We start from the raw sequence: 27,309 nt of genomic DNA, 5'->3' as shown, positions 1-27,309 counted from the left end.
AAAATGCACTTGAAGTATCAAAAGTAAAAGTACTTGTTATGCAAAAAAGACCCACTTAGACTGTTTTATACATTCCAAATATATTATTACATTATTATTATTGATGCTTTTATGTAAACAGCCTTTTAATTCTCTTAAGCCAGGGCTCATTTAAACTACTTAATATACTGTTATGAGTCTAATCACTCTAAATTAAATTTTTTGTGTTAAATCTCAACCTGAAAAGTAACTAAAGCTGTCAGCTAAATGTAGTGGAGTAGAAGTATAAAGTTACAGAAAATGGAAATACTCAAGTAAAGTACAAGTACCTCAAAATTGCACTTAAGTACAGTACTTGAGTAAATGTACTTAGTTACATCCCACCACTGGAAAGGAGACACGTTAGTAAAGCAAACCAGTCCAAAATCTGACATTAAAATGATACTTTTTTCTTTTGTTTATTTAACTTCTGTCAGGTATTGTTGTTCACCAGCTGAAGGTCACAGTATACACTCACACACTGCTCTGCTCTCGAGGAAACTCATAATAATGGCCATGTATGTGTATGCTGGGGGGCGTTTCACTTCACTTTTTGATTGACGTCGCTAGTAGCCAATCAAACGGCTCTCTGGCACAGAGGGGGCGGGGCACGGGAGTGACAAGTGTTTCCCACTCGGGTTCAGGGTTTACAACACAGTTGGGGCTAATTTCCGCTCGGTTGGCCGTTCACGTTAAGGAGCCCTGAACTTTTCTCAGCCGACAGCCGTCGTCATGTCTAACAACAATGCTAGCAACAACTTAATTATCGCTCAGAGGGCCGTGAAGCAGCTCCGGTTAGAGGCCAGTTTCCGGAGGATCAAGGTACGAACCCCGCAACACCCGACACACAAACACGGAAGACTGTCTGTTGAATGGCGGAGACAAACTGTTGCAGAAATGACAGACAGAGTGGACTCTTACATCATAGCTGCAACAAAGTGGCTGTAAAGTTAGAAAAACGACACATAAACTGCTTTCAAGTTGACTAAACCGCCGCTACAAATTAACAGTTTCTTCCGCGTTTGAAGCGCTCGAGTTAGTTACTTTGTATCAGTTTTGGGGAAGCGTCACCGCTTTAATGTCAACGGATCGAGAGAAGTGACACGTTTATCAAAGTTTAACCTCTCAACCATCAAGCTCAGTGGCGGTTCTAGACCAGTTTTACTGTGGGGGCCAAGGAGGGGCCAGTGTTTAATCAGAGGGGCACATTAGCACATGAAAAATGGCAAAGATGATATTTAAGTATTCAAAATCTTTGAATGTCTTGAAAAAGACACAAAATGACCAAAAAAGACACAAAATGACCATAAAAAGACACAAAATAACTAAAACAGACACAAAAAAGACACATAAATGACACCAATGACAAAAAAAGACACAAAATAACAAAAAAAGACACAAAATGACCAAAAAAGACACAAAATGAGAAGACCGAATAACAAAAAAAAAACCCACAGAAGGCATAAAAATCACAAAGAAAGACACAAAATGACCAAAAAAAGATACAATAACTAAAACAGACACAGAAAAGACACATAAATTACACCAATGACAAAAAAAGACACAAAATATAAAAAAAAAAGACAAAATAACTAAAACAGACACAAAAAAGACACATAAATGACACCAATGACAAAAAAAGACACAAAATAACAAAAAAAAGACACAAAATGACCAAAAAAGACACAAAATGAGAAGACCGAATAACAAAAAAAAAACCCACAGAAGGCATAAAAATCACAAAGAAAGACACAAAATGACCAAAAAAAGATACAATAACTAAAACAGACACAGAAAAGACACATAAATTACACCAATGACAAAAAAAGACACAAAATATAAAAAAAAAAGACAAAATAACTAAAAATGACACAACAGACACAAAATTACTAAAAAAAAGACACAAAAAAGACATAAATGACCAAAAAAGACACAGAATGACTTACAAAGACATGTAAAGACATGAAAAGGATTCAAAAATGGACAAAACAGCCCAATAAGACTCCATAGAGTTAAACTATTATACAATGTAACATTCTAGGTTCCTTTTGTGTACAATGAGATATTGTTTGAACAAAAAAAAGGTTAGAATTGTTCCATTGTTCATTGTTATAAATTGATCATTTTATTATTAAATTGACACAGGGGCCACAGCAGGGGCCAAAGGCTTCTTCACAGGGGCAGTGGCCCCTGTAGGCCCCTGTGTAGAACCACCACTGATCAAGCTCAGGATTAATATTTTGTGTTCAATATCTTTATTGAGTTTTTCATATCGTTAGCCTCATAGCATATTTGCCTATAAGTCATATTTGAACATTTTCGGAAAACAAGAAAAAACACAATTTTTAGTAAGCCCATTGGTATTTTTAATTGATATTGTAACAGTAAGTTCAAATAGAAGTGTGAACAAGTTTGCATGAAAAATTAAACACATCGTTTTCACAACAGATAAAAGTGACTTAGGCAGAATATGCCCTGACTAAGGCAATTTTTCTCTTAAAATAATGTAGTTTGGTTTGTATGTAGTCAAGGAGATGACTAAGGCAGAAAGTGATTTTGGACTCTAACAAGTGTTCTGATAGGCTGAGAACATATGCAATAAGGCAGAAAGATGCAGCAGTGGTAGGAGAGTAAAGTTAGGCAGATATCACAATTTGGCCAAAAAATGACTTAGGCAATTATGCTATGAGGCTAACGATATAGCAAAAACAACAGCAACAACAACAAAAAAAGATCAATACAAATATAAAGCAATCGGCTGGAGAAACATGAATGGAAGGTTATGTATGACATGTATTCAAAAAAATAAAGCTGTACAGATTCTGCTCCTTCGCATATATACAGCATTATTAGTAGCCAAATATACATTACACAAACTAGCACAGACAGCCACAAAAACAAACAAACAGAGCTGTCTTAGACAAAAACAACAACCATAACAACAAGAACCACAGGGGGTAAGCCATATCATACATACATTTTAAAAAAAGAGATCATATATGATACATAGAGATAAGTGGGGGGAGTCCACCTAGAGACGATATCCACAGAAGCATCATATTATCTCACTTATTGTCCAACAGGCCCTTCAGGATTAATATTTTGAAATTAGTAGACAGCCAACATCAAAACCCCTCGTAAAAAGGACTGAAATACTTTCAAATTAATGTTTTTTTAAAATGTGTGCTACTTAATTTATGTTTTATCTGAAACAACATTTGTCCGTAACACAGTTGACAATTTAAGGAATCAAATATGTATTTTTATTAGAATATTTTAAATGTCATTCGAGCTTAAGCATGGCAATTGATGAATTTAGCACATTAAGGGGGTATATTATGGAAACATTACATTACATTACATGTCATTTAGCAGACGCTTTTGTCCAAAGCGACTTACAATAAGTGCATTCAACCTGATGGTACTAGACATAGACCACAGGAATCGAGTAAGTACATAACTTTAAGAGCTAACTGTCATTGCTAAGGAGTGCTATATGTTAAAGAAGAAACAATAAGCAATCTATAAGCAAAAACAATAAGCAACTTAAAGCAAAAAAGTACTACCAGAAACCAGGGGTCAGCTTAAATCCACAAGATGAAATGCACAACAAGTAGTTTATTTATCAAAAAAAGATACTGGATTTTCCACCTTATGGTTGATATGAAATGTACCTCAAATTATAGAAAGACCCAGTTATCTAAAGGCAACAGGTGAACAGTATCTCTCAGAAATGCGGCAAAGCAGACACACCCCACCCTCCGCTGCTCGCAAATTACATGCAAAAATGGCCAGTTAGCAGTGGTGGGATGCAACTAAGTACATTTACTCAAGTACTGTACTTAAGTACAGTTTTGAGGAACTTGTACTTTAGGGTTAGGGTTAGCTAACAGCTTTAGTTACTTTTCAGGTCGAGATTTAACGCAAAAAATGTGATTAATTTAGAGTGATTAGACTCATAACAGTATATTAAGTAGTTTAAATGAGCCCTGGCTTAAGAAAATTAAAAGGCTGTTTACATAAAAGCATCAATAATAATAATGTAATAATCAGTGGTGGAAAGTAACTAAGTAAATTTACTCAAGTACTGTACTTAAGTACAGTTTTGAGGAACTTGTACTTTATTTAAGTATTTCCATTTTATGTTACTTTTTACTTCTACTTCATTTCATTTTTAGGCAACTATTGTACTTTTTACTCCACTACATTTAGCTGCCAGCTTTAGTTACTTTAGTTACTTTTCAGGTCGAGATTTAACATGAAACATAATTGATTTAAAATTTGTACTAATTAAACCACACTAAAGTATATTAAGTAGTTAAAATGAGCCCTATGTTGAATACAGTAAATTCAAAGCTAACATAAATGCATCAAAAATAATAATACAATAATATATTTGGACATTCTGAGTGAATCCATTATGCATTGCGAATACTTTTACTTTTGATACTTTAAGTACATTTTGATGCTGATACTTTTGTACTTTTACTTAAGTAAGTTTTGAATGCAGGACTTTTACTTGTAGTGGAGTAATTTCACAGTGTGGTATTAGTACTTTTACTTGAGTAAGGGAACTGAATACTTATTCCACCACTGGTGGGATGTAATAAGTACATTTACTCAAGTACTGTACTTAAGTACAATTTTGAGGTACTTGTACTTTACTTGAGTATTTCCATTTGATGTAACTTTATACTTCTACTCCACTACATTTAGCTGACAGCTTTAGTTACTTTTCAGGTTGAGATTTAACGCAAAAAATGTGATTAATTTAGAGTGATTAGACTCATAACAGTATATTAAGTAGTTTAAATGAGCCCTGGCTTAAGAAAACTAAAAGGCTGTTTACATAAAAGCATCGATAATAATAATGTAATAATATATTTGGAATATATAAAACAGTCTAAGTGGGTCTATTTTGCATAACAAGTACTTTTACTTTTGATACTTCAAGTGCATTTTGATGCTGATACTTTTGTACTTTTACTTCAGTAAGTTTTGAATGCAGGACTTTTACTTGTAGTGGAGTAATTTCACAGTTTGCTATTAGTACTTTTACTTAAGTAAGGGATCTGAATACTTATTATATTATAAATAGTAGGGCGGGGCTGCAACAAACATTGATTATCGATTATTTTCTCGATTCATGTTTTGATCTAAAAATGCCAGAAAATTTGATAATAAAAATAAAAAGATCACCCCGGAGTCCAAGGGTGATTGCCTTTAAATGTCTAGTTGTGTCAGTCAAAAATCGGAAGATATTCATGTTATGACGAATAGCAGGGACTCTCCTTATTTGAGATGCTGATGAAAAGTATTTTCTGCCATTTTTTTAATATATAAATGACTTAAACAATGTAAGTAAGTAAGTAAACTTTATTTATATAGCACCTTTCACAGACAGAAGTCACAAAGTGCTTCACATAAAAATCATACACATAACATAAAAATGTACATACAAGTTTTAAAAGACCAAAGCAACAGCAATTTAAACAACCATAGCAGTCCCGTAGCAATGAATCAAAAGCCTGAACAAATAAAAATGAAATAACAATGAATCTAATATCAAAAAAGTTTGATTATTTTTCTGTCGATCGACTAATAGATGAGTCAACTAATCATTGCAGCTCAATAAAAGGGGGTTTTGGTTTGCTTTTTGTGTTTGGAACAAATGCTTTGTTATAATTAACCCTCTATGGTATGGTGGTGCCCTCAGGCAACATACCCATTTTTGTCCTGTCAAATTTCTACAATGCATCTTTTTGAGTGATGCAATACTTTAAAAAAGAGGGAAGAGTATAGGGAACCAATAGCAATGCTTTAATTTGTCACATGACCTCCAGGAGGCCATATTGAAAAAGCTTTACCATTTTACGCCACAAAAAAACACTCAAAACGTCATTCCTGGCCCTTTTCCATCTGGAAAAAAAAAATATTGCTACTCCAGACAAGAAACCGGTTAAAAAAGTTCCTTTTATTATGTTTTTAAATTTAAAATGTTTTGGATTGTACCCTGTTAAAGCTACTGAATCTTTTACACATGTCTATTAAATAAATAATTTTCAAATAGAAAAAAAACCCCTCTCTTTTTCACTTGTGCACTGTTGCCTATGGGCAACAAACCCCAAAAACGTACAAAAAAAAAAATCAAAAATTTCTTCAGATTATGTCTATTTAGTCTATTTTAAGACAAAAAAACCCCACTCCAAACAATTTTTTCCCTAACTGGCATCATAATGCGTACCATAGAGGGTTAAAACAATTTAAATGGAAGTAAAGTCTCCTTTGCGTAAAAATGAAGTGAAATACGTAAAAAAATCCGGAATGTAGATGAGAAAATGTACACTGTGTGATGTGATAGACCATGAAAGCGGTATATCTCCGCCACCCCAGTGATAAGAGCTGTTTATGTCTCCTCCAACACACACTCAGTCATCTTGTGTCTGGCTCTGCAGGTGTCCCAGGCTGCTGCTGAGCTGAAGAACTTCTGTCTGCAAAATGCCTCCAAGGACCCCCTGCTGGTCGGGGTCCCCTCCAGCGATAATCCCTTTAGACCCCCCAAGTCCTGCTCTCTGTTCTGAGGTACGCCTGCTTTTTCCTTCATTGAATTTTAATACACAGATACACAAGCCTTGTGTCTACTGTTTAAAGTTTAAATGGAGTCTCTAGGTGAAATTATGCCGGAGAAGTAGACGTTTAAAAATCTCCAATTATTGTTCTTTTTTCGCTCATCTTTTGTCGGCCGTCCCATTCATTTCAATGCAAAATTTTGGGCAGTTTTTTGCGACTTACGTCGCGAAAAATTCGTATTCTGTAGAGAAAAGTAATAGCAAGTATTTATTTATACAGCAACCTATGACCTTTAACCTTAAATTGTGTGTGTGTGTGTGTGTGTAACTAAAATAACATAAAGTTACCTCCGCTTGCTTGTTATCTTGCAGAGAGACCTGAAAAAGAACAAATTCAGACTTTTTAACCATCTGCATCATGTTGCACTAATTTTGACATAATATTGATCTGTCTATTGCAATTAAATCACAGCAAAATGTATTTGTTTTTGGGTCATACCGATGTATTAGAGCTGTACTGGTAGTCATCCAGATGCAGTATCTGGAGAAGGCAAATATATTCACTAAGTTTTGTGAACCTCTAAAGCAGCTATTCTCAACCTTTTTGAGTCGCGACCCCCAATTTAACATGCATGTTGTCCGCGAACCCCGCTCACTGAACAGAATCTCACACGCACAGTTCAGATCACCCAAAAAAGAAACAAAATGACCAAAAAAGACACAAATTGACCAAAAAAGACACAAAATGACCAAAAAAAGACACAAAATGACCAAAAAAGACACAAAATGACCCAAAAAAGACGCAAAATGACCCAAAAAAGACACAAAATGACAAAAAAAATACAAAATGACCAAAAAAGACACAAATTGACCAAAAAAAGACCCAAAATGACCAAAAAAGACACAAAATGACCAAAAAAGACACAAAATTACACAAAAAAGATGCAAAATGACCTAAAAAAGACACAAAATGACAAAAAAAAAAAATGACAAAGAAAAAGACACAAAATGACCAAAAAAAGACACAAAATGACCCAAAAAAGACACAAAATTACCAAAAAAGACACAAAATTACCCAAAAAGACACAAAATTACCCAAAATTACACAAAAAAGACGCAAAATGACCCAAAAAAGACACAAAATGACAAAAAAACAAACACAAAATGACCAAAAAGATTAAAACACATTAACACATGAACACTTTAACACAGTGGAGACAGAGCTGACTTCCAAAATGATTTGGCGACCCCCAGAAATCATCTCGCGACCCCAATTGGGGTCCCGACCCCAAGGTTGAGAACAGCTGCTCTAAAGGATATTATTGATCCTGACGTGACGGCGTTTGGTTTCCGAGGTATCTGAGACTTCCAGAACAGGTGCAAAGCAGCTATTGTGGTTATTTCAACCACAGGTTTATGACTTGATGCAACCATGAGAAGTCCTTGGGCATACAGTCATAAATGTGCAAAACAAATATTGGTCCAGTAGTGTGAGAGATTAGCTGTGGACATGCAGACACACAAACACATGTAAAGATACAATCATTCACACACACAACCAAAGAAACAAATTGGCAACTATTTTGATAATCATCTAACTAATTCAAGCAGAAGTGCCAACATTTGCTGGTTCCAGCTTCTTAATTTGGTGCTTTTCCTTTAGTTTTATGACACATTGCTGCTGTCCACCACTCTGACTGCTTTGTTGGTCTTATAAAACTAAAAAATGATCTTGGCTCTAAGTGACAGATATATGTGTTATTTTACCATTCAGTTATATTCGAAATATTTTTGTCACTAAGTTTTTGGAAATTGTATACAGTTCTACTGCATGATTACTGTACTAGGAAAGCTGTTGGGGGTGAATTCAGATTACCAAAACCACAAACAAAGTGCAGTGAAGGATGTACTGAGATTTAATTAAATTTTTGCCTTTAATAGAATAGAATAGAACTTTATTGTCATTGTACAAGACAACAAATTTTGTTTGGAGCAGTCCTCCTCCAGTTGCACAGTACAAAATATTGATATTTATATCAATATAGAAAAATACTTAAAACAAAACACAACATTATCAACATTATCAACGCTGTATAAATAAAATATATATCTAAGTAACAATGTTTTTTTAAAAAGTCCAAGTCCTTAAGTGCAATAGTGCAATAGTGCAATCATGTGTGTATGAGATCAGAAAACAAGGTAATCTCTATTAGATTTTTTCCCTTTTAAACAGAATCTCCTGATTCCATCCTTATTTTATAACATTTTAAGAATGTTTTGCTGAGTTGTGATACACCTTTAAGTGTTGAACTGTCATATTTTAATAATTGGTTGACCTTTAGTGACAGATGTGGTACTTGGCGATCTTATTTCCATGACAGTGAGCCATCATGAATAATACTGGGACCCTGAAACTGAAGCAGCTAAATGGAATTCAGCCATCATTAATTTATTTATCTACACCTGTGCTTTTCCTGCCTTGACCAGTCAAACTGTCCTATGAGAATACACTACTGGTCAAAAGTTTTAGAACACACCAACTTTTCCAGAATTAAATTGAAAATGATGCAGTTTAATGTCTCAGTGTACTCTGAAATTAATGCACATTTGCAACATTTAAAATTCTTGATTGAGCATGATAGTGTTTTGAAAGTAAAAAAAAGATTCAAAATCACATTTTATGTTGGACTAAAGGACAAAAAAAAAGACACAAAATGACAAAAAAAAGACACAAAATGACTTAAAAAAAACACAAAATGACTTAAAAAAGACACAAAATGACCAAAAAAAGACACCAAATGACTAAAAAAAGACACCAAAAGACACAAAATGACCAAAAAAAGACACAAAATGACCAAAAAAGACACAAAATGACTTAAAAAAACACAAAATGACTTAAAAAAGACACAAAATGACCAAAAAAAGACACAAAATGACCAAAAAAAGATACAAAATGACAAAAAAAGACACCAAAAGACACAAAATGACCAAAATAAAGACACAAAATGACTAAAGAAAAGACACAAAATGACTTACAAAGACATGAAAAAAATGTAAAAAATGGACAAAATAGCCCAAGACTCCATAGAGTTAAGTTGTTAACCCATTTCTTGTTCCCTGAAAAAGGCCTACTTGTATAATTCTGAAATGTACATTATTTTTCAGTTTTGGTTAAGCTTACCTTTTTTTATTTACCTCTGGCAGTTCACCACTTACCTTTGGACCCTTTCAAGCTGTTCATTTGACTTGAACTGCTTGAATTTCAATAAAAAACTGGAAAAATTGGGGTGTTCTAAAACTTTTGACCGGTAGTGTAGGTTTTTTTTTATTGTTGTGAGTTTAATGGTTTCCCAATGATCTCTGTCAGTCTCCAGCAGAAGGAAAGGTGGAGGATTTGTTCTGAGGCTTTCTTCACTTCTATGATGTCGCTGTGATCCAGCAGCTCCTCTTGGGATGATGCAACATGGGACCGAACGGTTCGGGGGAGGGAACTGCTCCACTTGTTTTTGCCAAATTTAATGGTACCATAACTCCGATCTGTTACATTAAAGTAGGGCCAAATCTACATGTTCAAAAAATTGTTATTGACACTAACTTGATTAATCATTAAGCCATTGTTGGTTTACCTAGTACTTAACATGTCCGGTCTCTATTTCCTCACCTAATGGTGCCCCGTGTCCAGTCAGTGAAATTCAACCCATGTGATTGGCTCAGAATGTGCAACTTCCTCTTGTATTTAATGTGGCAGGTCAAACATTAATTTAAACCAGGTGCTGTTCACCAATCAGAACATGTCGTGTTATAAATACACCGTATTGTATTTTGTGTCTTTAAAAACACTAACTGTGTATGTGGCCAACAGACATGCTGGTAGCTTCGGAGCTAAATTGATTGGTGTTTTAAACGATCAGTGTATTTGTGGCAATTGTAAAGGTATTAAAACTTTTCTAAGGTACAGCAACATGCTACAGACTTTAACCCTATCAGTGCAGGGCATGTGATTGTCCTTTAACCCATTTTTTCTGTATATATTTAACAGCCTGTTAAGGTTGCTTTTGTTAGCCTCTATGTTTCTGTCTTTATTTAAAAAAGCACATCAAGGCCTTACACTGTTTGGATAGCAAAACCTCGTAGTAAATTTCAACCCTCTCTCCAAAAAAAAGACGTTCCTATACAAAAACAACTACATTTTTAATTGCATTTTGAGGGAAACTTATCATGGTTAATGTGAATTTGATAATAAAACTATTTGGTTAGGTTTGGTAAAAGATCATGGTTTAGCCTAAAGTACGTAAATACTTATGTTATGTAACCTTCCATACATACGTAGATTAAGTACGTCACATATGTGACACAAGTTAAATACTTCACTTAAGTTGTAATAAGTCAGTTTTTATTTGACTTTGATGTGAAACATATTTGTCATACGACAATTATAATAATAATCCTCAAAACACGACTTTTTTTTTGCAGTTTTGTTGTATGGGAACTTCATTTTAAGGAGAACAGGGTGCAAATTTAATATAAGTCACTTTAGATACACAAATGGCCAAACAGCAAATGTTAATATATCTTTTCAAAACTTTTAAATATTGTTTGTATTAAATGAATCGTGCTGCAGTGACTTGTTGCATAAATCATTTTCCATACTGGGATCATATTCCAATCAACCAAAACTTTTACTACTGTTAGCCTGTATCTTTCTTAACTTTGCTACTGTGGGCAACCTTTTAAAAATTAAACTACTTTTTCGGACTCTGACTCATTGCTGTATGTGATTTTTGAATATCAATTCCTTTAAAAGAAAGTTGTTTTTTGTGAGACTTCCTGATTCACAGGTCAAAGAAGATGATACATAGAGACTGCAGCCCCTTTGATATAACTGGATTTATTCACCTGAATCTGATAATAGTGAAATGAACGGGGACATTGTTTTGTAGGCTGGTGAACTACTGGACTGAATCTACATTTATAGATTAATCTTTCATAAGCGTACAGGATAATACCAGACAGAGTGCATCATTAACTCTAGAGCCAGACCAATGTTGACATTTGCTTATCAGGGATATATCTGAACAAAGAAGATAAGAATGTAGACTTTTTTACCCTTCAATCGATTCCCTTTAAGTCAGGGGTGTCAAACTCAAATACACAATGGGCCAAAATTTTAAACTTAGACAAAGTCGCGGTCCAACATTGATATTTATTGAAAACATTGACCTAAACAAGTTCAAACGAAATGGAACAAGCAAAGCTTGATATAACTTAATATTGCAAACATGCAAAATCGAATATCAAATAAAACAAACAAACACATCAATGGCATTCATTTCTTAAATAAAACTTAAATAAAAATCGTATGTCCCTTTATTTTATATGCGGCCTTCTTTAAATTTCAATTTAACAGTAATCTTTCTCCACAGGCTAAAAATAAATGTAAGAATAAAATAACAATAATAAACCAAATGACTAATAATAATATCCTTCAATGAATGTGCAGCCATTCAAGCCTTGGACTAGCAAGAAAAAGTGCATAAAGACAACTTTAATTGTTGCTCAGTTTGCTCCACACTGATCTACTGTGTTCAAGCCAAAACACCAGCAGAGCATTCTGGGATTTGTAGTATTATTTGCGCTGTATAATACCAGCGGGCCAGCTCTGGTTGTCATTTGGTAAATTGGCCAAATATAATTATACTGCGGGCCAAATTTGAGTTTGACACCTCTGCTTTAAGTGAATGAAAGCACTCAGTTGACTGAAATCCAACCGCTCCTCCCATCAAAATATTTTTGTATATGAATAAATTGCACACTGAACCACCAACTCAATCAAATACACTGAGCTCTACCTCACCTCAGACTGGAGTGGTTGGAGCCAATCACAGCCCACATCATATGCAAGAATACATGCAGTGATTGGCTGCATGAAAAACCAAACAATTCAACTTTTTTTTTAAAGATCTGGGTAAAAAAGGGATTAAAAGACTGGAGAAGTCTCAATACTACTTGCTACCCAGCCAGTATGCTGACATAATCTGAATTTTGGGACTTTAGATTTGAAAAATGCTGAGCTAAACCATTTTATTTCAGATCTGTCTTCAGGGATTATCACAGTTGCTCCTCCCATCATGGATATTTCCTTAAATGTGACCAACAACATCTCCAGATCCTGATATAAAAAGTATTAAAAAAAAAACATGTGCACAAGTTAAAGTTTGGTAGGAAGCAATTGGACCGACTTCTTTTAAATCCTGAAGCTTCCATCTAGTTCTTTGTTAGTGCTAATTAGCAGAAGTGGCCTCACCTGGAAACAAACAAGCCATCTTGACTCGTGTGCTCAGGTAAGGCACCACACACACGTGAACTGATCCATTGTTACTATGGTGATATATTTCATGTATTTGTCATTTGTAGTGTGTGTGTATATTGTCTTGATCCTGTTGTGGTGCACACCAGTCCCATATATGTGAGTAAAATGTCCCTTTGTTGCTAATATGTGAATGTGGGACTCAGATGGCTTCAAGATTTGGCCTCAAGAGAGCTGGAAGACCCTCGGAGTACTCAGGTAAAACTGCCACCTTTAAACTAAAAGAAAGAAAGATAGATAGATAGATAGATAATAGTACAGTATATAATAGATAATAAACAATATAAAAATAAAATGAAAAATATAAATAAAGTAATTTTAAGTAAAATAATATGATATATAATAATAATAATAATAATAATAAATAAGGCCGGTATAATAATAATAATAGTAGTATATTACAGTATATAGTAATAATAGTAATGGCAGCAACCATATATATATAATAATAATAATAATAGTAATAATATTAATAACATAGCAAAGTAAAACATACTTCATGGGCCTTCAGATGATGCACACTGGAAAAACAATCCACTCCTCACCACCTCCTCTCTCCTACAGACTCCTTTCTGCTCAGGGATCCCAGCCCTCTGAAGGAGCTCCGTCACAGCGCCTCCTGGTGGGCCGACGGGGAGGAGCACAAGGAGCAGGGAGACTCCCTCAGGGTGGGTGACATGAGATGAATGGCTAAATGCTTTTCATCTCTTTTGTGATTATCCTAGAGGTGACCACAGGTAATTTATAGATAGATAGATAGATAGATAGATAGATAGATAGATAGATAGAACTTTATTTATCCCAAGCTGGGAAATTACAGTGTAGCAGCAGCATTACACACAGAGACAATGACAACAGTAATGTAGTAAGCAAAGGTTGGTTACTTTGAGGAATCTAAAATATAAGACATGTTTTCAGTTATTTCACACTTTTTTTGTTGTGTGTTCATTCATAGTTTTGATGCCTTCAGTGAGAATTTACAATGTAAATAGTCATGAAAATAAAGAAAAACGCATTGAATGAGAAGGTGTGTCCAAACTTTTGCCTGTACTGTAGATATATATATATATATATATATATATATATATATATATAGAGAGAGAGAGAGAGAGAGAGAGAGAGAGAGAGAGGAGAGTGAGAGAGAGAGATGAGAGAGAGAGAGGAGAGAGGAGAGAGAGGAGAGAGAGAGAGAGAGAGAGAGAGAGAGAGAGAGAGAGAGAGAGAGAGAGAGAGAGAGAGAGAGAGAGAGAGAGAGAGAGAGAGAGAGAGAGAGAGGAGAGAGAGAGAGATTTTCAATATATATTCTCAGGTTTCAATATATACTCTGACTTTTAAAACCCTATAAAGCCAAGTGTATCATATTTGATACATAAGTTTTTGAGACCTCTACATCATCAGTGTGATATTTTCTTTTCCTGAAAAACCTGATGAATACATAAATTGATGATTAAAAAACTGAGCAACAAATTTCACAAAAATACCAGATGTAACAAAAATGATTTGCTGGTTCCACTGTGGATCTGTGATTGCTGCGTGAAAACTTCATATCAGCAGATGTATGATGTTGTTTTATATGGAAAAAAATATTTTGTATGTTTGAGGAAAATGTTAAAAGGAAAGTCAAAGTTTTATTTGGTTAAAAATATTAGGGTTTTATGTGATTATGTTAGTTCAAGAAAAGCAAATTGTGAGCAACAAATTGCACAAAAAGACCTGATGTATCAAATATGATCCAAATTAAATTCATATATAAAAATTGATATTGAATTTAAAAAAATGTTAGCCGTTCACAAACACTCAAGTTTTGAAAATTTAGAATTTTCTGGCATTTATTTCACGGTTCAGGCTTTATAGGGTTAATATTCTCAGGTTTTTAATCCATATATATATATATATACACATATATATATAGTATATAATAATTTCCTGAATGTATATATATATTAGTATATACATACACACAGTTAGCTTAATAAAAAGTGGTGGATAGTTAGTAGTAATCTAATACTAATATTATTGCTGACCAAACCAACCCAGGGTATTGACTCTTCAATTGTGTGGAAAAAAAAATTAAAGATATCCAATTTTATACAATGGATAGCATTATGCATTTGTAACATACATAGTGAATGGATGAGGGTCATGTGACGTAGCTGTGGGCCCTCTGCTCCGCCTTGTAGGAGCAGCTAAAGGAGATGGATGAGCACGTGGCCAGGCTGCAGGACATGCTGAGATGGTGAACGAGCCAAAGTAAGTTCTATATTTAACACACTGTGAGCGCAGTCCCTAAATGTTTTTAAATCTCACTTAAAAACCCCACCTCTTTTCTCTTGCCTACAATTAAAATTTTTTGTTTTGTTTTTTCTTCCTCTGGCAAGTTCTAGGGAATAGTGTCCCCTAGTTATCCCCACAGAGCTTCTAAAATTATCCCATCTTCTTTTATTTATTTTAAATTAAATTTTTTTTGTTTGTTTATTTTTTTTTACCTTTGTCAATTCTTTATTTTATGCGAAGCACTTTGGTGCGGCTCAGCCGTCTGTAAATGTGCTATATACATTACCGGTCAAAAGTTTTAGAAACACCCCAATTTTTCCAGTTTTATTGAAATTCAAGCAGTTCTAGTCAAATGAAACAGCTTGAAAGGGTCCAAAGGTAAGTGGTGAACTGCCAGAGGTAAATAAAAAAAGGTAAGCTTAACCAAAACTGGAAAATAATGTACATTTCAGAATTATACAAGTAGGCCTTTTTCAGGGAACAAGAATGGGTTTAACAACTTAACTCTATGGAGTCTTGGGCTATTTTGTCCATTTTTTGAATTATTTTCATGTCCTTTGGAAGTCATTTTGTGGTCTTTTTGTGTCTTTTTTTGGTCATTTTGTGTCTTATTTTTTTTTTTGTCATTTTATGTCTTTTTTTTAGTCATTTTGTGTCTTTTTTTGGTCTTTTTGTGTCTTTTTTGTCATTTTGTGTCTTTTTTTTAGTCATTTTATGTCTTTTTTTAGTCATTTTATGTCTTTTTTTTTTAGTCATTTTGTGTCTTTTTTTTGGTATTTTTGTGTCTTTTTTTTAGTCATTTTGTGTCTTTTTTGGTCATTTTGTGTCTTTTTTTAGTCATTTTATGGTCTTTTTTTTTAGTCATTTTGTGTCTTTTTTTTGGTATTTTTGTGTCTTTTTTTAGTCATTTTGTGTCTTTTTTGGTCATTTTGTGTCTTTTTTTAGTCCTTTGGTCCAACATAAAATGTGATTTTAAATCTTTTTTTTACTTTCAAAACACTATCGTGCTCAATAAAGAATTTTAAATATTGCAAAATGTGCATTAATTTCAGAGTACACTGAGACATTAAACTGCATCATTTTCAATTAAATTCTGGAAAAGTTGGTGTGTTCTAAAACTTTTGACCAGTAGTGTAAATAAATTTGACTTGACTTGATTTTATGATCTGAATACCTTTATGCTAATCCCCCTTCTCAAAATCATTTCTCCCCATTCTCACCAGTGCTCTCGTCTGCAGCTGCGTTGCAGCCAGCAGGAGGCGGAGCTGAGGCGGCGAGAGCAGAACACCAACCGGCTGAAGGAGCGAATGTCTCAGCTGACGGAGCGACACAAAGAGAGAGGACACTGTGAGTCCTGCCACAGTTACATTCATAGTTCATAATGATTAGACCATTTTTTCCTTCAATTTCTTGTTCATTTTAATGCCTGGTACAACTAAAGGTACATTTGTTTGGACAAATATTATGATAACAAAATAGCTCATAAGAATTTAATTTTAGAGCCTGATATCTAGACATTTTCCATGGTTTTCTTGATAATAACCAAAATCATTATCAAGAAAAAATCCATGGAAAATGGCTAGATATCAGCTTTAAACAGTTATGAGCTATTTTTGTTATCATAATATTTGTCCAAACAATGTACCTTTAGTTGTACCAGGCATTAAAATGAACAAGAAATTGAAGAGGGTGGTCTAATAATTTTTTCCATGACTGTATATCAAATATTTACCACTCATTTGCCATCATTTTTCTATCAAGCCATAGAGGTGCTGAACTTTCCTCCTGGAAGTCGCGGCAAAAGAGAACAACAGCCAGTGAAATCATTCAGGTCTACTGCAAAGTAAGTTATTACCATCACTTCCTGATTGTTGCTTTGGAACGCTGCCTCGACCTCTTCCTAACGCTCATTTTCCTCTCTCTCAACCCTGTAGACGAGAAGAGGCAGCACTGCGTGTGATGCTGGAGCGTAGAGAAGCAGAGCTGAGGGAGGCCATGAAGCTTCGCCACAGCCCTCACCACGCTACTTCACGCTCTCAGAGTCGACATGGAGAATGTGAGCAAACCTTATCGCTGATTAGCCTCTTTTTCTTTTTTTTTCCTGTTGTAACTTGTTTTTTTTATTTATATACTGTATTTATTCACTTTTCTTACAAGCAAACATACAGAAGACAGGACCAGACAAAATGACAAAACAACAACAACAAGCTGGGAATACCAATACAAAAATCAAAGACCCAAACAAAATAATCAGTTCCAGGTAAATGTGACAGGTACAATATGCAGTACAGAGCGAAATACAATGGGAGCTAAATAAATACAGAAAACACATAAAAATACAGTTTTTTAATATGAGTATAGTCAAGAAATGGTTTCCATATTCTTTCAAAGGCATTTGTTTTGGAGTGAAGAAGGCAGGTAAGAAAGTCCAGAGGTATGTATTCAGTTATTGTCCTATGCCATCCCACCACTGAGGGGGGCTTATCTGAGATCCAGAGCTGAAGAATATTTTTCCTGGCACAAAATGTCAAAACATTATACAATTTTTTCTGATATATATCAGTCACACGATCACTGGGAAGACCCAGAAGGAGGGAAACCGGGTTAAGTTGATTAGCCTCTTTTTGTGTCTCTTTGTTTGTCATCCCTGAGCATCTCTTTGTGTCTGGCACTTTAACTTCTTAACTTCTTGTAGAAGGGATTGTTCTGTGTCCCTTTTTAGTTTTGTGTCTCTTTGTAGTAATTTATATACAGTTATGGGAAAAATTATTAGACACCTTTGTTTTCTTCAATTTCTTGTCCATTTTAATATCAGGTACAACTAAAAGTAAATTTGTTTGGACAAATATAATGATAACAACAAAAATATCTAATAAGAGTTTAATTAAGGAGCTGATATCTAGACATTTTCAATGGTTTACTTACTAGTTTTTATACCCAGATGTCAAATAACTATAATCAGCAAATACACAATTGAACTTTGCTAATGTTCCACGGCTAAACTTAACTCAGTGCTGGTGAGCCTTGTGGGAACATTTAGCCTTTAGTTCAGTGAGGACAGCAAGGACCTTCACTAGATAGACAAAGCTCTTCTACAGAACTCTAAAAAACTCTCTGTTTACACTCTAAATTCTGTTTATACTGCCATATTTATACTTATACTGATACATTCTGTTTATACTGTGCCATATTGCCATACTGATACTATTCACCATATTTATACCATTAATCTGTTCATACCGTCATATTTATACTATTTACATCTCCCAGATTTGCCACCGTCTTTTCTTCTTGCTTGTATCTATGTTTTTACATTTATATTTAATATCTTTTACTTATATTTTATATTTCATGTTTATTGCTGTTTTGCACCGGGGATAAGCGGGAAAGACAATTTCAAGCCATCAGAAGCTCAAACGGCTAATAAAATGACCTTTTGATATTGTTGATATTGTTTTCTCAAGTACTGTTTCCAAGGGCAAGAATGAACATGAAATGATAGTCTAACCTTTTTTTTCTTTAGACCCTGTCCAGCATAGTGGATGTTCCTGATGAGGGCCAAACTGAAGACAAAAGGCTGGATCAGGCTGAGGAGGTGCTGGGTGACCATGTGACAGGAGGCGTGGTTCAGAGCTGGAGGGAGGTGCAGAGGAGGCTGGGAGACCTCCCAGCAGGAGGTGAACACCCAGGTTCTGCTGCTTTGATGTGTTTTGAGAAGACTATATAAAGAAATATCCAGAATTATAATTTAAGTTTTAACCTGTTTTTGCTAACAATTATTGAGAACACTTGTCAAAGGAATCCTACCATGCTGTTTCCTGACTCTGTAGGTCCCTCTGGTGTTGGTACTGATCATGAGAAGCTGCTGGCTCAGCTAGAAACTGAGCTGAAGGAGAGTCACCAGCTGGTCAGGATACAGCAGCATCTTCTGCAGGTATGATAGTCCATCTTGCACACATGGGTGGTTGACGTGACGCTCAATTTTTGTGTTCCCAGTGACAAATATTACTAAACTTTGATAATATTTCATTAAAATTAATGTTTTAATATGCAGTTCATTCTTCTACATCTAATCCATCTGCAAACAATGAGTATCGTTCTTCAACTATGCAAATATTCTGTTTTGAACATGACATTTGTCCACCGGTGCAACTGTCCTAGGTAGCATTACTTATCTTAAAACAACTGTAATTTAATGAAAAATTAATCTAAATACATTAAAATACTTGAGCAACGCCATGATGTCGATATAAAACAGGCATTAATGTGACCAGCCCATTACTGAGAGGGGTCCTTCCAGAATCAGGAAGGACAGAAGAATCTCTGGACACAAGATCACTTCTGTCTCAAATATTTTCAGAATATTAATATTTCCGTGCAGTGTTGGAACTGGTCGTCTTAAGGTAGTCCTTTGGTACAACGCAGTTTAAGTATCAATTGACATTGATTGATCATTGAAAATAATGTAAATTGATAAAAATATTCATAACTAATATGCCTTGGGCTTATCTATCTTATCTGTCCAACATTCTCTGAATTAAATAATGACATTCTTTATTGTGTTGCACCGGTGGACACATTTTAGGACTACCACACCAAAAAGTTAATAATATGCTAAATATATGAAGAATTAGAAATGGACACATTCAGTTTTGAATTATTCAACCACCCACATACACTTATACTCCCGTATGAACTTGTCAGACTAGAAACGCTACTTTCTGTCTGCAGGAAGGCCTTGCCTCACCGGTTCCCTCTGAGCTGGCTGATTCCTACTTTCTGGAAGAGTGGGAGCGTCTCCAGGTGCGCGGGGCGGAGCTCCATCATCAGAGGAGAACATTTGAACGGGAGAGGAAGTCCTTCACTGAAGCTGCCATACGACTGAGCCATGAGGTGTGAAGGAAATGAGGAAGAAACTATTATTGTTTTGCAGATTTACCTCATTAGGTTTACAATCTTCAAGACACCGTCTATCCTTAAACAGTTGATCTGAATGAAGGAAAACATTTTCTCCCAAAATGCAATAAATGTCAGAAGGATAAACAGAAGGATTAGTCAGGCGGTTTAGCTAAATAAAGGGGACACGCTGGACAAAAGCACCACATTTTTTCCGCGTGCTCTCTATCATTATAGGTTTCAATTTTTGGTAGGAGCCACTTCATCAAGATGGCCGATCCAAGATGGCACCCATATAAAGTCTATGAGAACCAATACATCTTCCAAGCCAAATAGAAGGTCAATCTTGGTGTCAAAATCTACATTTTCTGGGTCAAGGAATCATTTAAAGCTGCTGAGAATATCACTAGATGATTATTTGATCAAATAGAAATGTTCATTTTCACCCAGACTGGTAGGCAACTCGCTTCAAGTGCTGCAGCAGAGAATCCTGAGATGAAAATGTTTGGAATCTAATAATTATGTAAATACATGGCCAAAATGAACATATCTATTTGATCATCTAGTGATATTCTCAGTAGCTTTAAATTATTCTTTGACCCAGGAAATGTATATTTTGACACCAAGATTGACCTTCTAAGTGGCTTAGAAGATTTATTGGTTCTCATAGATTTTATATGGCTGCCATCTCCGATCTGCAATCTTGATGAAGTGGCTCCTATCAAAAATTGAAACCTATAGTGATGGAGAGCATGTGGAAAAAATGTGGTGCTTTTGTCCGACGTGTCCCCTTTCTTCCCAAATCTGGTCCTAAGCTGCCTGACTAGATCCCTCTACTCATAGTGCACTTAAAGTAGTTTCCTCATACACAGACTGCTTAAACGTGTAAAATGTAACTTTTCCACATCAGAAATGTCTAAAAACAAACTAGACCTGTGTTTATATATTTTGTTGTTTCCATTAATTTTCAAACTCTGAGAAATCAATAATTTCCATAATCCATTTCATTTGATTGCCTGCCAATGGTGCAATTTCCCTTTTGCGCATGCATCAGTTTTATGGTTAGAAGTTGTTTCAATCTCAGTTGTTTACTATGTATTTTATTCTCTTTAGTAACGGGGCGTCTGGAACCTCAGTTATCAGAAAAACATGTTGTGCAAAGCGGTTCAGCTCTCAGCTTCTCCAGGAAGTCCTGTGTCCTCCAAACAAAACCGGAGAAACGCTGATTTTTAATGTGAAACTACCTTATTCTGTGTTAAATCACCAGGTTAATTTGTTTGGGAAAGGATCCATTCAGATTATTTAGCTCCGGACAATAACCCGAATAAGCACTGCGGGAATCCTAACTAGGAAAAGCTGACTGCAGTGGTGGTGAAGACAACAACTCCCATGATGCCATGCTGCTGAACAATATCACCATGCTGCAGTGGCGGACTCAGACTGTTAGAAGGGCGGGGGCGAAAAAATAAAAAGGGCACATTCTGCACAACATGGAGCCCCACCAGCACGCCCAATTATGATGCATCATGTATGATGAAATATTAGCATTAAGTTAAAAGGAGATCCAGATCAAAGTAGTTAATGATATGGTACTGACAATTAAAAGTATCGAACTAAACCATCTAAGGGGGTCCGGGGGCATGCCCCCCCCAGGAGAAAATTTGTACATTTTTAAGTAAAATGCATCTATTTTGTGCACTTTGAGAGCTAAATGAGAGCAAACATCTCACATAACATTATTCACAGTTGGGTGATACTGTATTATAGAATCTCTAGAGATAGATTTTTACCACTCTAGAGGGCAGTTTCGCGCGCTTTTTCAACCACGGTGGCACCAAACAGGAAAAAAGACACTAGAAGGGCTCTCATTAAGGCACGTTATTGAATTTTCTTGCACTAGAGGGTACATCATCATAATTTGTTATATGAAGGGGCACCCTAGAGGGCACCAAATCATTTTTTGCATGTGTAAAGGGCAGCCAATAAGGTACTTCCTCTCGTTTTCACCACTCTAGAGGCACTTTAGCGCGCTTTTTCAACCATGGAGGCTGACCATGGATTGAGAGACCCCTAACAACCTAACTTCTGTCTTGTGTGCAGCGGCGTGACTTTGAGCAGCAGAAGGCGTCTCTGCTGAAGCAGCAGTACCTGTGTGATTCACCTGGAGCCGACAGAGGAGCTCCAGGAAACCAGCGGAGAGCGAGCCCTGCTTCCAGTGAGAATACAGATAAACCATGGAGTGGTGGGAGAGGTGAGCGTTTAAACGGTGGAATAACTTAACAACAACAGTCTAACAGATTATGTATGTGCGTCTCCAGATTTCTCCAGTTTGGGGCCAACCAGTATATCTGGCCGTGTCCCCGTTACTCCATCGTCCTCCACGTCGAGGACCGCCGCTGTTTCTGTCTCTCATCAGGGAAGAGTTGAGACCCCCAGCACTCCTGAGCTCTACTCTGCCCTCAACCTGTCTTATAGCAGCAGGTAAGACTGCTCTGTCATTATAACTTGTTGATGTTATACATTTGTTTTTTCTGTTGTCAGTTTATTACTTTCTGATGAAATTTTAGGTGGAGGCTTTAAATAAGCCCATCTGGGTTTTCTGCCTCTCCCTGCACTTTACATTATATGTTATCTTTGTCATTTTGTGTAATTCTAATTGTGCAAATAAAATAAAACCTAAAATAAAACCTAAAACCTCTCATAGTCGTGATGGGAATTTGGTCTCTTTTTAGTGAGCCGGGTCATTTGACTCAGCTCACCAAGAAGAGCCTAGCAGACTATCAGTCTACACAAACCAATCCAAAGCATTTACTGCAGCGTCAGTGCTTTGAGTGGGTAAAGTCTGGCCCTGAGCAGTTCGGATCCAGAATAAACAAATAGAACGAATATAGTAAAAAACAAAGTCAGAAAGAAAGGTGGCTAACATTTACCCAACAGTAAAGGCCATCTTTACAGACCATTTTAAAGATATGGACAAATTAACTTTTTTCAAAATGTTTTCTCTTATTTCTCCCAAACAAAAGTGTAAAATTGTTTACCATTAGCACTGCTATTACTCATCGTCTCTTCTCCTCAGGAGCAGAGAGGCTGATCTAGAGTCTCAGTCGTGGGACGGCGGCGCCGACAGGACGGCGCCACACTGGGACTCGTCCTTTTAATGTGATTTTGACGATGAGTCGTGATTGAAAACATATTGTACCTTATTTTCACTTTTAGGATTAAGATTTAGTTTTATCATGCTGCTAAAAACAATAAAAGGAAAAGCTTTTTTGTTGTTGTAATCTAACCCTGCCAATAAATTATGTTTTCTTATTATGACTAGCTATTATTGGGCTTTTTTTTTTTTTAATTAAGAATCCACTTTTTTTTAAAGACTTTAGTAGGATCAAGTCAGTTATCACTGTACTTACAATGTTTGCAATGCTTTACCCATTACTTTTCCTATTCAAACAAGGAAAGTGTTTCTTAAAGATTTTTTTATTTTCCTTTTATTGGACAGTGTAGAGTTCGACAGGACAGGAAGCTAATCTAGGATGTTGCAGCTACGTGGTAATTTACACGAGTCTATCACCATCCAGCAGTGCCTGACTCCTGCCAATCCAAAAAAGGTGAAAGAGGTAACGAACGAAGTCATGTAGCTGAAACACGGCAGCCACCAGTCGCTCAATGCAACCATGCCCTAAATCAGCTATTCTCAACCTTGGGGTCGGGACCCCAATTGGGGTCGCGAGATGATTTCTGGGGGTCGGCAAATCATTTGTTTTAGTCTTTTTGGTCACTTAATGTCTTTTTTTGTTCATTTTGTGTCTTTTTAGGTAATTGTGTCTTTTTTTGATCATTTTGTGGTCAATTTGTGTCTTTTGGGTAATTTGGTTTCCTTTTTTTGGTCATTGTCTTTTTTTTAGTCATTTTGTGTCTTTTTTTGGTCATTTTGTGTCTTTTTTTTGGTCATTTTGTGTCTTTTTTGGTCATTTTGTTTCCTTTTTTTGGTCATTTTGTTTCTTTTTTGGGTGATCTGAACTGTGCGTGTGAGATTGTGTTCAGTGAGCGGGGGTCACGGACAACATGCATGTTAAATTGGGGGTCGCGACTAAAAAAGGTTGAGAATAGCTGCCCTAAATCATGCTTTAAACCTCTAATACAATTTAAAGGGAATGAGTTATATAACCCAGGGCCCAATCCCTGTACAGCTGTAGGTTGTTGAGGGCAAAACAGATTGAGTTTTTTTGTGTGACGCTCTAAACATGTTTATTTCTGTTGTAAAGTTGGCAGTGGCGGTTCTACACAGGGGCCTCCAGGGGCCACTGCCCCTGTGAAGAAGCCTTTGGCCCCTGCGTCAAATTAATAATAAAATGATCCATTTATAACGATGAACAATGGAACAATTCTTACCAATTTTTGTTCAAACAATATCTCATTGTACACAAAAGGAACCCAGAATGTGAACATTGTATCATAGTTTAATTGTGCAATAAAATATTGTGTGTATATAAAAAAAAGATCATTCTGACTGTACTGCACTTTCAAAATAAAGTTGTTTAAATCAATGTATTTGTATCTTCCAAATATACTTAAATGAGAAGTTTAGATAAGCTAAAATAAAGGTTTTGAATGCTTAAATATCATCTTTGCCATTTTTTAATGTGCCCCTCTGATTAAACACTGGCCCCTCCTTGGCCCCCACAGTAAAACTGGTCTAGAACCGCCACTGAAAGTTGGGCATTTTTAACATAGGGGTCTATGGGGATTATTGATGAAACAGCAGGTTTTGGAACAATTGTCAGGTAAATCAATTAAATCACCTTTCTCCATGATTGATTGATTAGATATGTCTTAAAGATCAGTTAAACTGGTGTACCTAAAAAAAAAAAGTGGGCAGTAATTATACAATTAACACTGAAACAAAGTTCCAAACTGTGAAATAAAATTCCAATAATCATTAGATCAGCTTTATCTCCCTAAACTGAGACTTTAAAAACCTAGAAACTTCTTTGTGTGCAAACGTAACTGCACGAGGACACAACAGCGTCCCTCGGCCTGGTTAATGACTTGCACGCTTGGTGCATCAGCTCCTCTGATTGGCTGCTGACTCCGCGGTGCGTGCCTCTGATCACCACTTGTACCCAATTACCAATTACCAACTTCAAAACTGTGCTGCGCGCGCCTGGCGCCGCGTGTCTGCTGTCCTTTACGTCGCAGATACAAAGTCAACAACTGGAGCTTCTCCCTGATAGGAGGAGGACGTCTGGCCGAGAAGGAGCGAGGATGAACGGCATGGTTCTGGGACTCTTCCATCACCTGCCGCGCTTCATGGAGTCTGACAAGACCAGTTTCCAGCCCTGGAGAGACTACATAGGACTGTCGGACACAATCAGAGAGATCATGAGTCGGCACGCGGACTCCGAGTCCTCACTTCCAGCTCCGCGCGCGCACTCTGAGGACCTGTGTGACGCGCTGATGTCTGTGCGCATTAACGCAGTTTGCCAAAGTGGCGACGTTGGAGCAAAGTGTTCTCCAGATCTCCTCGCCGGATGTACGCCGCCTTTGACTCCTCTGCGTCCACCGGATGGCTCTTGGCTCGCTGCAGACTACTTAAAAGTGAATCCAACAGACGCAGAGGACCTGAAACCTGCGTCAAAACCGGCAGACCGCAAGAAGAGCGCTCGTTTCAAATCACCTGATCCGCCGGTGGTTCCTGCATCTTCTGCACGCATGTTCTGCAGTTTCTGCAAGCACAACGGTGAGTCTGACTCGGTGTGCGCGTCCCACTGGCTGAAGAACCACTTCGGGGAGGTTTTGTGTCCCTACCTGCGGCAGTACGTGTGTCCTCTGTGCGGAGCCACGGGGGCCAAGGCGCACACCAAGCGCTTCTGTCCCAAGGTGGACAGCGCGTACAGCTCCGTGTACACCAGGAGCAGACGCTGAGCCAACAGCAACAACAACCAGAAGGCTTTATCTTCTTTACTAGGTGTGATTTTGTTTACTATCACGTGTTTGTGTGTATGTGGTTTGGTTTTTTATTTGCATGCCTTGGCACGTGTGCCCTGTAGCCTCCTTAAGGCTGATTGGAGTCTTCTTCCAGCTGGTGTTTCTGTCTAACAGCGTCACTTTGGTGTTTGGATTCTGTAGAGTACTTTCAAGAACGACTGCCAGATATTATGTTTGGGAGGAAGAACAAAAAAGACCTTTAAAAAAAGGGAAAATGTACGTTTGTTTTACATATTTTTAAACATGGCCACCTCATATCTCCTGTCCATGCATTAAAGGATTCTAACACTGTCAAACCTTTCTTAGACCTGCAGTCATCAGCATTAACCTTATTACAGCATCATGTGTCCATGTCAGCATTTTAAATTTTTAAAATATGAGTGACTTGTTCTTGTTCTGAGGTGTAAATACCAGTTCTTGATGAATGTTTATTTTATTTTGTACATGAGGCTCTTCTAAAAAAAGAAAAAGAGACGCAATTTCAGCTCTCTTCTCGATTTGTAAAGAGAAATGTGTGTGAGAATTTCTGTGTGAAATTATTGTAAAGTTATAAACATCTAAATTGACATCAATGTGTGTTCTTTGTCATCAATGTCCTTTAAAAAAACAATTATACAAAGTCAGAACTCAGATTAGTGACTTAACCTCCTGTGACCCTGCGTCCTAATATGTGGACATTTCATTTTAGGTTTTCTGGACCTTATATTTCATTCTGCTTAACTATATCTGCACTCTAGAATAAGAACAATACATCAATCAGTGTAAAAATCAGATGGCAGCATCTTGGTAAAGTCAATGAACAGCTTTTAACCAGACAACAGTGGACCAGGTACCAAATCTGATCAGATTTTATGGCTAAAACTTGTGTATTTGTGCTTAATAATGTTTGTAGTTTGATGTTCTGTGCAAGTTTGATTATTTTTAGCATTAGCAACAAGTTCCGACTCTGCTAATCAGGAAGAATTCATTTGAAAACGAATAGACTTTTACTATCATTCTTCAAATGAGAGGGTGTAAATGTAAGGAAATAAAGTTTATTCACTGGTGAATTAATTGCGTTATACATATGTTTTTTCAAACACTAATTCCTGTTCAAAGACGATGCTTAGTTTTTGTATTTATCAGGTCCTACAAATCCAAAATATCTAGGAGAAACTAACAACACATACCAAATAAAAGCTTGGCTCTCAGGAGGTT

At 36.3% G+C, this 27,309-nt stretch overlaps 3 protein-coding genes across 3 annotated transcripts; all 3 read left to right on the top strand.

Moving 5' to 3' along the window:
• Positions 1-651: 651 nt before the first annotated feature.
• Positions 652-11,348, top strand: si:ch211-286b5.5 (uncharacterized protein LOC100003596 homolog). The gene is made up of 3 exons (XM_059348748.1): positions 652-840; positions 6,474-6,600; positions 9,955-11,348. Exons 1-2 carry the CDS (start codon positions 751-753, stop codon positions 6,597-6,599), a joined length of 216 nt encoding a protein of 71 aa, XP_059204731.1. The 5' UTR covers positions 652-750; the 3' UTR covers position 6,600; positions 9,955-11,348.
• A 1,147-nt stretch (positions 11,349-12,495) lies between these two features.
• si:ch211-286b5.4 (afadin- and alpha-actinin-binding protein) lies at positions 12,496-24,671 on the top strand. Its single transcript, XM_059346318.1, is given in 15 exon segments — positions 12,496-12,928; positions 13,101-13,152; positions 13,519-13,622; positions 15,135-15,188; positions 15,190-15,204; positions 16,452-16,575; positions 16,990-17,071; positions 17,163-17,241; positions 17,243-17,284; positions 18,752-18,905; positions 19,059-19,162; positions 19,960-20,121; positions 22,225-22,339; positions 22,443-22,605; positions 23,201-24,671. Coding segments are annotated over 14 exon segments (1,332 nt in total). The 5' UTR covers positions 12,496-12,928; the 3' UTR covers positions 23,283-24,671.
• A 614-nt stretch (positions 24,672-25,285) lies between these two features.
• On the top strand, positions 25,286-26,680 carry nanos3 (nanos homolog 3). Its single transcript, XM_059348092.1, has one exon. It carries the CDS (start codon positions 25,390-25,392, stop codon positions 26,047-26,049), a length of 660 nt encoding a protein of 219 aa, XP_059204075.1. The 5' UTR covers positions 25,286-25,389; the 3' UTR covers positions 26,050-26,680.
• The last annotated feature ends 629 nt before the right edge of the window (positions 26,681-27,309 follow it).

Source organism: Centropristis striata, chromosome 1, assembly GCF_030273125.1.
Source record: "Centropristis striata isolate RG_2023a ecotype Rhode Island chromosome 1, C.striata_1.0, whole genome shotgun sequence".
Lineage (NCBI taxonomy): Eukaryota > Metazoa > Chordata > Actinopteri > Perciformes > Serranidae > Centropristis > Centropristis striata.
The sequence above is the reverse complement of the archived record's forward strand: the minus strand, read 5'-3'. Positions and strand labels throughout refer to the sequence as shown.